This window comes from Plasmodium gonderi, assembly GCF_002157705.1.
Source record: "Plasmodium gonderi DNA, contig: Chr11, whole genome shotgun sequence".
In the NCBI taxonomy this organism is placed as follows: domain Eukaryota; phylum Apicomplexa; class Aconoidasida; order Haemosporida; family Plasmodiidae; genus Plasmodium; species Plasmodium gonderi.
Window position 1 is genome coordinate 1758685 of NW_021628936.1, and position 14864 is coordinate 1773548.

At 31.6% G+C, this 14864-nt stretch overlaps 2 protein-coding genes across 2 annotated transcripts; one reads left to right on the top strand and one right to left on the bottom strand.

Annotated features, from left to right (window-relative positions):
• Positions 1–2854: 2854 nt before the first annotated feature.
• Positions 2855–4352, top strand: PGO_113770 (palmitoyltransferase; the record flags this gene model as incomplete). The annotated part of the gene is made up of 4 exons (XM_028688711.1): positions 2855–2945; positions 3189–3316; positions 3549–4070; positions 4239–4352. The coding sequence occupies 4 exons, from the start codon at positions 2855–2857 to the stop codon at positions 4350–4352; spliced, it is 855 nt and encodes a 284-aa protein (XP_028544512.1).
• Positions 4353–6139: 1787 nt separating this feature from the next.
• Positions 6140–12975, bottom strand: PGO_113780 (hypothetical protein, conserved; the record flags this gene model as incomplete). Its single annotated transcript, XM_028688712.1, has 3 exons — positions 6140–6205; positions 6452–12207; positions 12648–12975. 3 exons carry the CDS (start codon positions 12973–12975, stop codon positions 6140–6142), a joined length of 6150 nt encoding a protein of 2049 aa, XP_028544513.1.
• Between the last annotated feature and the right edge of the window lie 1889 nt (positions 12976–14864).

Consider the following 14864-nt stretch of genomic DNA (forward strand, 5'->3'; position numbering starts at 1 on the left):
TGTGTTGTCCTTTTTACAACTTCGCAACAGTGGAAGTTCATAATTCCACACAACTTTCGAATTTTACGACGTCATTTGAATAAAAAAAAAAAAAAAAAAAAAAAAGAAAAAAGGAGGGACAGGTGCAAAACTTAAACGTTACTTAAAACTGGTTTCACTTTTGTTATCATCAATGATATACTTGACGTGACTTCAAAATGTCTTCAAAGGATAAACAATGTTTTTTTCTTTTTTCACTTTTTCTTTTTGCTTATTTATTACTGCATATTGATTTTCCTTTCCCTTCATTCCCTTCATTCCCTTCATTCCCTTCATTCCCTTCATTCCCTTCATTCCCTTCATTCCCTTCATTCCCTTCATTCCCTTCATTCCCTTCATTCCCTTCATTCCCTTCATTCCCTTCATTCCCTTCATTCCCTTCATTCCCTTCATTCCCTTCATTCCCTTCATTCCCTTCATTCCCTTTTCGCTTTTTTTGTTTTTTTTTTTTTTTATTTTTCCTTTCATTTTTATTCATTTTATCATGTTTAATTAACCATTTGTAGCATTAAAAAAGAATGCGTTTTTTTTTTTTTTTTTTTTTCTTTCAATTAGAGGGAAGGCTCAATTTAATATATGAAACGATTTCCCCACACCTTCCAAGTTTACACATTTTTACATAATTTGTATTTTTACCTTTTGCCAGCTGATTTGTGTGTGTACATGTGCACATACACAAAATGCAGAGCAGCTTTTTTTTTTTATTAATAATTTTTGTTCGCAATTTTTGCTAGTAATTTTTGTTAGTAGGTTTTGCCAACATTTTTGTGTTTTCCAGAATTGAGTATGTTGGTGATATACACAATTAGACTTAATTATTTTACATAAAATTGTGACAAAACGTTTATTTCTCAATAACACATGAGCATATAAAAAAAAAAAAAATTAAATAAATTAAGTGCAATTCTGGAATGAAAATACATGGAAAGAACAATGTAATATTATATAACATATCCTTTTGGCACATAGAATGAATTCAATTTTTTTTTTTTTTTATTTTTTTTTTTTTTTGTTTCTTAAAACTATACTAATGTTATGATAAGACAGGTAATTTATTCATTTTTTTATTTTTATTTTATTTTTTTTTGTATGAACTGTTCATAATTTTTTTAAAGCGATTTTATCCGATGATACTATAGCACTTACCTCTGGCATCCTAGGTAATGTAAAACACAAAAGAAAAAACAGCGAGTGTTGCGTGCGTGTGCACAAGTGTATGTGAGTATCTATCCGTGTGCGCATATATGTATGCATGTGTGAATATGTCAGTGCGTGAATGTACCAATTTGTCAATGTAATGAGTTCGTCAATACATGAATTCGCGAATATATCAGTTCGTCATTATACCATTTCGTCAATATATCAACGTATGTATTACACACACATGTAGGCGTACAGGGTTAAGTACGAATATACAAATGAATGTCACACACACATCTGATAGATATGCACACACCTAGCTAGTGTAGAAACCTTTAGCGAATCGAACAAAAAATACAAAAAGTGTTTTATATTCAACTTGTTCGAAGTAGTATGCTGATAATTTATTTATTATTTATTTATTTTATTATTTTATTTTATTTTTTTTTTTATATTCTTTTTTTATTACTTTATTTTTTAGTGATTGTCGTAATTATAATATAAAGGAGTTAGTATCAAGTGTTTTAAATATATTATGGGAAAAATAAAAAAATTCAAATGACTAAGAGAAAGTACATAAAAAAAAAAAAAAAAAAAAAAGACTTCACTGTTTTTTATTTACATCTTATAGCATAAACGTTTTGGAATGTTATTTTTGAACTCTTTTAAATTATATCCTTCATTTGATTGGATACTAGAATATTTATTTATTATTGCATAGTATAGTACATTTTACAATTTACATCATTTAAATATATTACGCGCATACGTGTGCACAAAGTGTCTGCGCATGCATAACTTGTGTAATTCCATTAAAACATATCGCTTCCATTGTTGACAAATACTTTAAACGTTAATTTTAGACATTTGTACATGCAGTGGAAATTCGAGTGCACCGCTGTTCATATAGATATGTATATGTACATGTGTGTAGCATATAACATATAACATATAACAGTGCATAGTGCAGTATAATATATATAGCATATGTATGCGTACATGTGTATGCACGTGTGCACATGCATAAATGAAAATGGAACACATTTTTCAGCTCATGTTCGTTTCATCTCATTAAATATGCTAATGAAAAGTTAGGAAAGTGCGATAAAATAAGCAGAGGTAAACGTATTTACTTTTTTCCCAATAGTAATAATAGTAGTAACAGTTGTAGTGACAGGAATAGGGCCAATAATAAATATTTTATTTTATATATTTATTTATATTTTTGTTTATCTATTTTTTTGTTTATTTATTTTTTTGTTTATTTATTTTTTTTGTTTATATAGTTTTTGTTTAGAACGACAAATACGAGAATGTGAAAACTAAATTTGTCATTTAAGATATAAAGGAGTACAGATATATATGTATGTGTACATATTTTGTACATGTATCTGCATGTATATGCCGTATGTCTTAGATTTATGTACATATATATGTGCACATATATATACATATACTTATTCAATTTCAAATGAAGGATTGAAATATTTCCACTTAAAGCCGATATCAAATGAGGAGAATAATACAAGAATAATTAGTAACATTTAGAGGAAAAAGGATAAAGCAAACATACAGTTTAATGTTTTCACATACATGTGTATATGTGCATGTACATATATGTACATGCATATGTATACATGTACACAGTTAAGAATATAAATAATCTCAATAAAAAATGAGACCTAAATATATGCAGTCTTCGCAAGGACAAAAAGAAAAAAAGAAGGGCGGTTCTATATTCATATTTATTGTGTTCTTCATACTAGGTAAGAATGTAAAAGTGTAAAAATGCAGAAATAGAAACAAAGGAACATTTTATACGCAGAGGACGATGAGACATGTAAAGTGCTTCTGCGTGAGTTTCCCTCTATTTGCTTTTTATTTTTTTTATTGTGATAAATCAGCTATGCACAATGTATACCCTACATCTCTATCTGTATCCATATCTTAACATTTTCTTTTTTTTTTTTTTTTTTTTTTTTTTTCTTTCCCTCCCTAATTTTTTTCAGCATTTATATACATAGGGTATACAGGAATTGTCTTGCGGTCTTGGTTTATACCTTACAGGAGTGGCTCTTTCACAATAGCTGCCTTGTTTCATGTTTTTTTTTTTTTGTTTTTGCTAAGTTTTATAAAAGTAATATTACACAAACTCACGGAAAGGTGCATTCGTGAATGTAAATACATCTCTGTATGTGTGTATGTATATATACATATCTGTCTGTCTGTGTGTCTCTCTCTCTCTCTCTCTCTCTCTCTCTCCCTCTCTGTGTTTGTTTCTCCAACCAGCGTGCATGCACTTGCTCACCACAGATGCAAGCCTCATTTTTTGTATTTTTCTCCGTTTTTTCTCTACCCCCTTAATGCAGTGCGCATCAACGGATCCTGGAAAGGTTCCTCGAAATTGGGGATTCTATGTTGGTGATGATGTAAAGAGAAGAAGATATTGCAAAATTTGTAACGTCTGGAAACCAGATAGAACACATCATTGTTCAGCTTGTAATAGATGTGTATTAAATATGGATCATCATTGTCCCTGGATTAATAATTGTGTTGGCTTTTTTAATCGAAGATTTTTTATTCAGTTATTATTCTATGGGTTAATTTGTCTCTTCATTGTTGCTGTTCAAACATTTCATTATATTTTTATTGATAATGCAAACGCATATATTGATGATGGTTTTCACGAAAAATCTTCCTTTGTAGCTCTTGAGTATACGTATGCTTCTATTGTTTTATTTTTAACGTTCGTTTTAATTTTCGCTTTAGTTCCATTTACTAAATTTCATTTAAAATTAATTTCAAAAAATTCCACAACTATTGAGAATATGGACATATATAACCAAGATTACAATATGTATAATGTGGGCTGTGAAGACAACGCGAAGCAGGTTGGGATACCCCTTTCTGTCCTTTGAATCCATCTTTGTGTTGTGTACATGTAGAATCACGACTTTAAGTTTTTATATCGATATTTTTGCTGCATTCAACAAAGAATCACGAAAAATTCTCCTCTATGTTCTCTATTCTCACTTTTTTTTTTTTTTTTTTTTTTTCAGGTATTTGGTAATAACATATTGTGTTGGATGTGTCCATTCCATTGTGTTTCTAATCGACCCGCAGGAGACGGTGTCAGGTGGAGAGTTAGTGTGTTACATGATAATATGATTTGAGAAACTATAAAAGAAGGGAACAGAGAAATGAAAATGGGGGGAAGTTGTCAAAATGAGCCAAGAGAAGGAAATTAGAGATGCGATCGACATGAGCTAAGCGAACGTAACGAATGTTTCCATAATGTATACACAAAGAACACCTATATGACAACACGCTTTTATACATGCACATTTATTTTATTTTATTTTTTTTTTAATTTAAAATATGCTTAACAACACATAAGAGATGATGTTTTTAATGCACGAAGAAAATACACTCATTTAAATAGAAAATTGGGAAAAAGTTATCCGGACATTTTTGTGAATTTTTTACGTATCTCAACATTTGTCTGCATCACATTTTCTGTTCTATTGACCTGTCCTCACCGTGCATATACGATTGTGCATGTGTGGGTAGGGGGTGCTTTTTTTTTTTTTTTTTTTTTTTTAATTATCCCCCCGTGTTTTATTTTATTTATTCATTTTATTATATTTTTTTTTTTTTCGTGTGTGAGTAGCACGCGTGCTTGTATGCTCCTCTTTCCCCGTTCCGCTTTGATCAAAAATGTACATATTTATATTTTGGAGAAACAGGCATCTAATTTTTTTTTCTTTTTTAAACATTTTCTACATTCGAAATGTGTTATATGTATGTGACTGTGTGTCTACATAAAAATCCACTTGTATGTGCACGAGTCGACAATGTCTCTCACTCTCTCTGTCCATATATATATATATATATCGATGGACACATGGAGATTCCCTTGTTACACGGTTAAGCTGTTATGGTGTTGCAATATATATATATATATATATATATATATGTATACATATGCTTTTCCACACGCACGACTGTGCTTCATATTTAAAATATGAAAAGTCTATTTTTACGTGATACAGTTTTTCAATTTATTTTTTTGTAAAATTAAGTTTTCATCCATCTATGCATACTTTTTTTTTTTTTTTTTTTTTTTTTTACATAAAGAGTGCACGTTATTGTACGTGTAATCATGTTTAGGGTGTATGATTTTAAATTAAGATTTTAGCCTTTTTTTTGTTTCTCATTTTTTGGTACTCCATTTTGGTACCCCATTTTGGTACACCATTTTGGTACACCATTTTGGTACACCATTTTTGGTGTTTTTTTTTAGATTTTCATTTTATATTCACCTTTCGATTTCATTATCTTTTTCGTTTCTTCGTGTATTTGTAAAAAGGGTACATTAAAAAACTTTCATTAAAATTTTCTCAATAAAAAAAAAAAAAAAAAAAAAAAAAAAGACATATATAACAAACCAAGCCCCAAGCCACGACAAAAATGAAAAAAAAAAAAACATTGCATAAGGGAATAATGCAAGTAACGTATTTGCACACGTTTTGTTTTTTAAAAATTACAAAAAAAATGTTGGTATAGAGCGAACATGAAAATTAATCAATATTGAAAGCAACAAAATGGGTGCTGCCCATGGTGGGTGAATTAAAAAAGGGCTTAAACTAGGGAGGGTACAAACAAAAGGTATGAAATGAAAAGGTATGAAATGAAAAGGTATGAAATGAAAAGGTATGAAATGAAAAAAGGTATGAAATGAAAAAAGGTATGAAATGAAAAGAAATGCGAAGGCGTGACATTACAGGGTATGTGCATGGAACCCTTATAAATGCACACATCAAACCGTCATGCAAGTTTTAAGATATCAATCTTGAAATCACAAATGGGGGGGAAAAGGGGATGGTGAAACGTTGATCTCTCCAGATTGCGGGGAAGGGGTGGGGTGGTGTCTCAGTCCATTCTGTTAGACTTTATATATTCACTTCCGGATGAAAAAGAGTCCGCAGTAGAAACAGGTGAATCCTTTGTTGAACTTTTTCAAACACTTCGAGAGAGGAGGGAGGTGGGAAAGGGAGGTGCTTATGTGTGCGAATGTTCACGAAAATGGGCGAATGTTCACGAAGATGTGCGAATGTTCACGAAGATGTGCAAATGTTCACGAAAATGGGCGAATGTTCACGAAAATGGGCGAATGTTCACGAAAATGGGCGAATGTTCACGAAGATGGGCGGATGCAACTACAACTTCTCATGTAAACATGCAAATATGCTGCTGCGTGAAGGGGCTATACCTTCTCTGAGTACGTGGCATCACACAACTCGCAATGGTATTTGTAGGTGCAGTAGATAAGGAAGTAGTAACACACATGGACGTGTCGTTGGCAAATGTTACACGAGCGTGTAAAGAAGTTAAAGGGATGAGTACAATGTGGACATGTTCCTAAGAAGGATTCATTTTTGCAAGTGTATTTAGAAGAATTTAAATAGACATCATGATTCCCTTTTTTCATAATTCGATTTATGTCGTGATAATTCTTTTGTTTCGACGTAGAATTCTCATTTGTTGTTCCAATTTGGAAACAAGTTTCTAAGTTGTAATTGGTTTGTTTTCTACTAAATTGGATATGTTTCAAATTGTCATCAATTATGTAATAATTTCGTTTTTTTTTTTCATAATTTGTTAAATAGGTATATAAGTCATTTGGGGAAGACGAACCAAATGATTCTTCTTTCTTCTTGTTTTCTATCTTCCTGGTGCTTCTTCTTCCCTTTCTTGCATCTGCATCTGGTTCAAATGGAACTATGTTCATATGCACTGACGACACATTACCATCATCTGTCTTTTCAGTAGGTAGGAGCTCTTCATTTCTCTTGCTTGTTTCGTTTTCATATTTTTCAGCCAAATCTACCGGCACAATTGGCACAACTGGGACAGGTGGTATGCATCTCACTCCTCCTGCTTCTGAGTCATTTGACTCTCCTTTCGTAGACTCTCCTTCCATATTGTTTGTCGAGATGGGCAAGGCGTCCTGATTATGCCCACCACGATTGGATCCATCTTCAGTTCCATTTTTTGCACCATTTTTAGCTCCGTCTTCAGCTTCACAACAAATAGCCAAAGGTTGTGTGGCACCACTTAGTAGAGACTTATACTTTTCCTGCGAAATTGTCGAAAAGTCGACTCTTTTTTTTAAGAATCCATTAAACTTAATAGTTGAAGAAAATATGTTGAAATTGCTCGTGGTATAGATGTAATAACCCCATTCAGGAGAAAAGAACTGAATAGAATTTTCAAAATTTAAATGGTAATTATTTATCAAGGTAAATTTATTACTCTTGTAACATGTTGAATATTTTAAAAATGTGTTTTTCGTGAGTTTGTAAATTTCTGCTACTATTGGATGATTTTTTTCATATGGATATAAAAGGAAAAGAAAATTGCACATTGTTTCTGCGTAGCTTAGACAACCCCTTAGAAATAAATATAAAATAAACTTTTTCAAAATGTTTCTTAAGAGCTTGTAGTTGGTTACAATCCGACATAAAACTGAGTACAGGATTAGATTGATGGAAGAATTTTCAATATACTTGTAACGCTTATATTCTTTCATTAGTATGTATATTTTACAAATAATAATATTTCTTACATTTGTTTTTAAAATGTTTTTTAATTCATCCATAGTTATATACGAACTGCTTATATTCAAGTACATATCTGTAAATTGATATTGATTCGATTGATCCATTTTTAATTTTTTTGTTTTTAAAATGCAATAACTTGTTATAAAATTCTTCATATATTCTCTATTCCTTATACATGCTTTTAATCCCCTCTTATATTTCTTTTCTTGAATATTTTTTAAACTACTCTTAAGTAAAGCTTTCATAACTGATATTTTATATTTTATGTATGTCAAGTTAACTGGGGTTCTGGCCATTCCTCTCCCAATGACATCATGCTTCTCACGTGATATATACTTTTTGTTTCGAAATTCTTTCAACTCTTTGTTAATTCCATTCTTGTAAAAATTACATACTACAAATAACTCATATGGTGTCAAAGGAACTATAAATCTGTAGTACCTCTTTCCCCTCTCTATAACATCGTTCAATTCTGCTGGACTTGTCGTCAGCTCCTCTTCTCCCTTCATAACTAGGTACGAGCACGCTTGTCTACCAGCTCCACGGTCACTTTCACTGCCTCGATCACTTTCACTGCCACGATCACTTCGATTGTCACGATCACTTCGATTGTCACGATCACTTCGATTGTCACGATCACTTTCAATGCCACGATCACTTTCACTGCCACGATCATTTCCATTGCAACTTCCATTGACACGCTGTTCCTCTCCTTTGTATGACAAATCAGTCCCATTTGGTTTGTCCTTACTTCTATTCACTGCTAATAAACTATTTCTTTTTTCAAAGTGGAACTTCTTCTCTGAAGGCTCTCCAAGGAGCGCAGCACCGTAATGTTCATCAGAAAACAATTTACTCTTCCTCAATTCCACATTGTCACCATTCTTATCATACATAAATAGCTCAAGGCCATCATTTCCTCTATCATTGAAATCCCAAAATGTTTTTGTTTCCTTTTTCTGTTTACACTTTACAAATGTAAAATCGCTAATGTCTGACTTTTTTTCCTCTAATTCAATTCTTTCACCAGAATTATCATTTTGAGAATAACATGGTTCCCTTTTTTGCATCTCCTTATACTCTTCATTCATTCCTCTTTGCATACTATGTGCACTGCATACACTAATGTTTTCCCTTTGCAAAAAGATGTTACTGTCATCACCGTGTCCAAAATTTACAATGGAGTGACTTTTATTAGATGTATATGAATCGTCCATTCTACAAGAATTGTAATTAATAAAATTTTCTTTTTTTTCACTTTTCGAAGAAGAATTATTTTTCTCTATCTTTTTATTTTTGTCCCAAGCAAAATTTATAAAGTTTTGTTCTTCATTTGATGCATTGTTTCTGTCTATGTCATCATCCCCATTGTGTGAAGAATCCTCAGCATGACTTTCACTCATGTCTTCATAATTATACTTCTTTATATAGTAATCATTCATTAGTTTATTTTCCTTTATGTAATTTTTTAAATCCATTTCAACTGGTGAATGTTCTTTTACCTTTTTTAACTCTTCTTTAATTTCTTCATATATTTTGTTTTCCTCGCGATCTTTCTTTTTTTTTATTAACTCGTTGTATTTTTCTTTTATATAATCTGAACCAATTTTTTCCTTGTCATTTTTTTTAAAGCTATCGATAATATCCTTCTTTTCCTTTTCGCTAAGGCGAAATTTGTGTCCTAAATTCTCTACAAAATTATCAATAAATTCATGTTCAAACTTTTCTTTGAATTCATCGAGAATTATATTCACATCTATTGCCTGTTTGTATTCCTTCTTACTCAGTTCATTTTCTCCTTTGGACTTTTTAAATTCTTCTCCTTTTGTTTCTTTCACGATTTTTCTTAGATATTTTTTCATGGATTCTTTTTCTGTGCTTCCCTTGTTGACCTTACTTGCATGAACAGTACTACTACCACCATCACCACTGTGGGTTCTACTACCATCCATTTCGACACTACTTGCACCATCACTGCTACTATCACCTCGTTGGATTTTTTCATCTGCATTGAAATTGATGAGATATTTCCTTGTAGATGCAGTGTCTTCAATGTGCGAATTCTTCTGTTTCTGTTCCTCTTCTTCTCCACTCAGTTCCGTCACATGCATCTGATTGTCACCCCATTCGAATTCTTTATTGTTCTCAACACTTGCATCTGAAAAGTTGAAATAAAATGAAGAATTCTCATTCTTTCTTGACTTGCTCGATTGGGCCTTATTAGGATAATAGCTAGCTAATTTTTCAGAATTTAGTTCGTTTCGTTTTTTCCTGATTCCATCATTAGGAGATGAAAAGTGCATTCCTGTCTTATTCTTCCTTTCAAAAAAATCATCATCACAATTCGATGATCCTCCTTCTTGTGTAGCTTTTTTTTTTTTTTTCTTTTTTTCTTTCTTTTTTTTTTTTCCATTCCTATAATCATGGTGTCTGTTTCTATTTTTATTTCTATCTGAAATATGATCAAAATTGGATGATGATGGATTCGAAAAATTGTCATTGCGTGTTTTCCCTTTGGAAAAACCAACATCCTTTACAGAATCTTCCTGCTCCAGCTGCTCGTCTTCAGACTCGAATTTGAAAAAGTCTTCCTCATTTGCATCTTTTGCCTCTTTCTCCTCCTTTTCATATGGTGGCTTTACGTGTTTCTCCGTCTCTGTCTGGTTTGATCTTCCCCTTCGACGACCATCGCTATCTTTACCATTTCCACTGCCATGGTCATTGCCACTTCCACTTCCATTGCCATTGCCTCTGTTGGAGTCTCGCCTGAACTTCCCATCCCCATGGATTTTCACCATGTCACCTTCTACTTTTTTGGAATTGCTGAGATTGCCCAAATTGGAAAAACTTCCGAAACTGCTGAATTTTTTCCTCATCTCTTCAATCTCGTTGTTGAACTCACTGCACTTAATCGCGATGTCATCTTTGTTCTTTTCATTCTCCTTGTCAGTGCCCAGTTGATGGAAGAATTCATCGCTCTCGTGCATTTCCATCTCATCTTTGTTATAAGCTTCCATTTTGTTCATATTCGATTTCTCCTTCTCACATTTAGTATTCCACAAATGTTTCCTTTTTTCACTCTTTGAACTTTTGAGCTCCATTTCCTTCCCAGTCTTCTCCATCTCATGCTGCTTCTCATGCAACTTTGCATGCTTCTTCATATACTCCATGTTGTTTTTCTTTTTCCTACTAGAGTTTCTACCCGTGCTGCTACTTTCACTACATTGTTGGAAGCCCGTTTGATCTACGGCATTGTTGGAAAAGTGCATCCCCTCAACATCTCTCTGATGAAGTGAATCTATTCTATTGCTTCGACCAGAATACCCATTTTGGCAACTGGATTTGTGGATTCCTTCAGAATATAACCCGATTGGATGATGTTCCTCCATTTCATTACTCGCTTCCAATTTCTTCTCTCGTATATTTTCTTCATCTCTTAAACTACACACCATGTCACTACCATTAGCATCTACAGGAGCAATATCCAATAAGGATTTACATTCCTTAGCTACCAAATCTGCAGATCTGCTTGTTGCAAATAATCTTATTTCTGTTATTAGAAATGAAATAAATTCATTGTTTTCCTCTTCTCCCTTATAATTACTATTCGATTTGGATGATTTCTTTTTTTTGTTAAGAACTCCTTTTTCGAGTTTATTATTATTCTCTTCCTGTTCCTCATAACTAATATCTGAACCATAAAATTCATTATATGGTTTGGAACCAATGTATATTGGTAGCATAGATTGAGTGTCTAGAAAAAAATTCGTTGGATATAGCATACTGCTATAAAAAATAGCATACACATTTTTACACATTTTTAAGAAATAATCATCATTTCCTGATAATATGACATATATGAGATCAATAGATAGGTTAAATATAACAGATATATGAACCCAATAATAATTATTTAATTTTACAGTTTTTAAATGTTCAACAGGAAAAGAATCAAATTTAAATTTACGATTTTTGAAATCTATTACAAAATAACATTCATCTTTCAAAATAACTAGGTATATACTCCATTGATATTCTTCTTCTTTTCCTTTTTGAATTAGATATATATAAGTTTTTTTTTTTAGTTTTTTTTTCTTTTCTTCCTTTTTATCTTCTCTTTTGAATTCCAAATTCGTTTCTTTTATCCCAATCCACATTTCAAATGTAAATCCTTCATTATAATCATTCAATAAATTCTTCGAAATTTCTTTCTTTATTTGAATACTCTTTTCGTTCGTGCAATAATTTCCTCCCAGCAGTTCCATGCAATTATCTGATTCCACTTGGATATAAAACTTGGATTTTCCACTCAACTTTATGCAATAATTAGACTTGTTCTTATTCCCCCATTTGTCCTCATAGTCCAATAGCCTCTTGTGTTTCAGTTTGAACATCCACGGCGAGCCTTCGTCTCCTGTGATGCACATGAAAATATCAAGGTGGTGCACATGAAATTATCAATGTGATACACATGAAAATATCAATGTGATGCAGATAAAAATATCAATGTGATACAGATGACAATATCAATGTGATGACGTGGGCACACGATATATGCCTTTTAACTCGTTTTCACTAACGAGTGAAGAAAAGGGAGAGACACACGAAGTTTTGGGTATACATATACACATATGCACATTTTTACATATGCACATTTCTACATATGCACATTTCTACATATGCACATTTTTACATAATCACATTTTTACATAATCACATTTTTACATAAGCACATTTTTACATAAGCACATTTTTACATAAGCACATGTTTACATATACCAATGCATCGTTTTTTATTGTTTACACTAAACATTTACATTCCACTTTTTTGCTTAAACTTTGTACCTGCATCATCGTTCTCCTCATAGTTCCTTATGAAAGCTGTTCTGTTACATCCAGACGAATCCCTCAGAGCTGTGTGTTTCCCCTCCAAGCATCTGTAATAAGCTACTAACCCAAGGGGATAACTACAAAACTGTTTTCTTAATTTGTTATTCAGATTTCCTTCTGATTCGTTATGATATGTTCCGTGGTTCTTATCAAAGTTGTCATTGCTGCAGTTCGTGGCATTGCTGCTATTCGTGTCACCATTCTTTTCACGGTTCAGTGAATTTTCTGATTTTTTAAAATACCCTTGGAATGAAAATCTTTTTTTTTTTTTTTTTTTCTCCATTTTGTTTGTAAATCCTTTTTCTTATAGCCTCTTTCGTATGTCCATACAACAAAACTCTCCAGTTTTTTTTTTTTTTTTTTGTATTATTTATATTTTACTTTTTGAGTTCCCCCTTCGCATGGAAAAACAGTTTTTCCACGCACAGAAATTTAGCTGCCCAAAGTTGTGCTTTGGGGAGAGGGAAGTGCAAACAGAGACGGAAAGTTATCCGTGTTGTTTATCTATTCTTATCTACGTTTATCTACGTTTATCTACGTTTATCTACGTTTATCTACGTTTATCTACGTTTATGTATGTTTATCTATGTTTAGGTACATGTATGTATTTATTTAGCTATGCATGTGCTTCTATGTTTGTACGTCCACTTTTGTACTCCATACGTGTACTTTCTGTTTATATCTTTTTTTTTTTTTTTTTCCTACTTCTATTCTCGAATAAACATTTTGTTTCCCCCCTTCTGGCATTGCTTTTCTTGTACATGCCTTTTCAACAATTGGGTATATTCTCATATCAGGGGAAAATAAAAAAATACGAAAAAAAGAGAAAAAATGTAAGAATGAAAGAGCACAAAAAAAAAAAAAAGAGAAATAACTTAAGGATGAAATAATACAAAATGGATAAACAATCGGTCATGTGAAAAATAGTCTAGTAAATTTTTCATAAAAGTTAAAAGCGAAATAAAAACCAAAAAGCACAAATCTGAGAAAAAAAAATATAAAAAAAAAAAAAAATTAAATTAAAAAAAGTAGTAGTGTAGTGTAGCGTAGGTTTTTTTTTTTTTTTTTTTTTTTTTTTTTTTGCAAATGGGTAAACTTAAAAATTACCAGCACGTAATTATCGTGGGAGATAAATTCACAAATCAATAATGAATACGAAGAAATAAACAAATTTAGAATAAATTTTCTTTTTTTGAAAGAAGAAAAAAAAAAAAAAAAAACTTGTTCCTTATCGGTAAGGTTACAAATAATACATCCATATACAACTTTCCCTAAATGCATGTTTACATACGTTATGTATATATTCATATATATATATATATATATATATATACAATCCCCGTATGAACGTTTACCCCATAGAAATCATAACAAAAGTGTAATTGTTAAGTTGAGTAAATATACAGAACAAAGGGGAAAAAAAAAAAAAAAAAAAAAAAGCCATTTCGCATGTCACTACGTCATTTTATACTAGCAAAAAAGCATACACGTTTAGAATGTAAAGAATTGATTGCCCCTCTCAAGGTAAGGAAAAGGTGTACATAAGCTCGTTTATATATACATATATGTTGACATAGACGTAGACATACACGTGGACATGCCCATGTATTATACGCAGCAATGCTTTTTTAACCCCACAGGACATAGTAATATGAAAAAGAGATGTTAAGATAATAGGGGTGAATTTTTTTTTTGCACAGTAAATTTATATTCAGAAAAAAAACGTTGGGGAAATATTTTAAAAATAAGTGTACTTTTTTTTTTTTTTTTTTTTTTTTTTTTCTTTATTGTTTCCCTTACCTCTTATGCTTTTTATACCCCACACAATTTTATGTATTTCCACGAGACTTATCAAAATAGGTTGACAATATAACAAAAAATATGTACACGTTCATACAAATTATTTACACTTTCTATATTATTTATATAATTGTTCTAACCCCTCTCCATGAATGTAAAAGTTTCAAGTCTCACTAAGTCTTACTACATAAGCCAGCTAGTACTTTTGTCTCTACGAAGTCTTTCATAGAAAGTTAATCTTGCAAAAAAAGGCATATTTGAAAAAAAAAATTACACAAAAGATTTAACACGTGTGATAAATGGGTGCACACGTATTTGACATTTTCCATCCCCTGAACATTCCTGTGCGTTTAACATGTACATAAGTATATA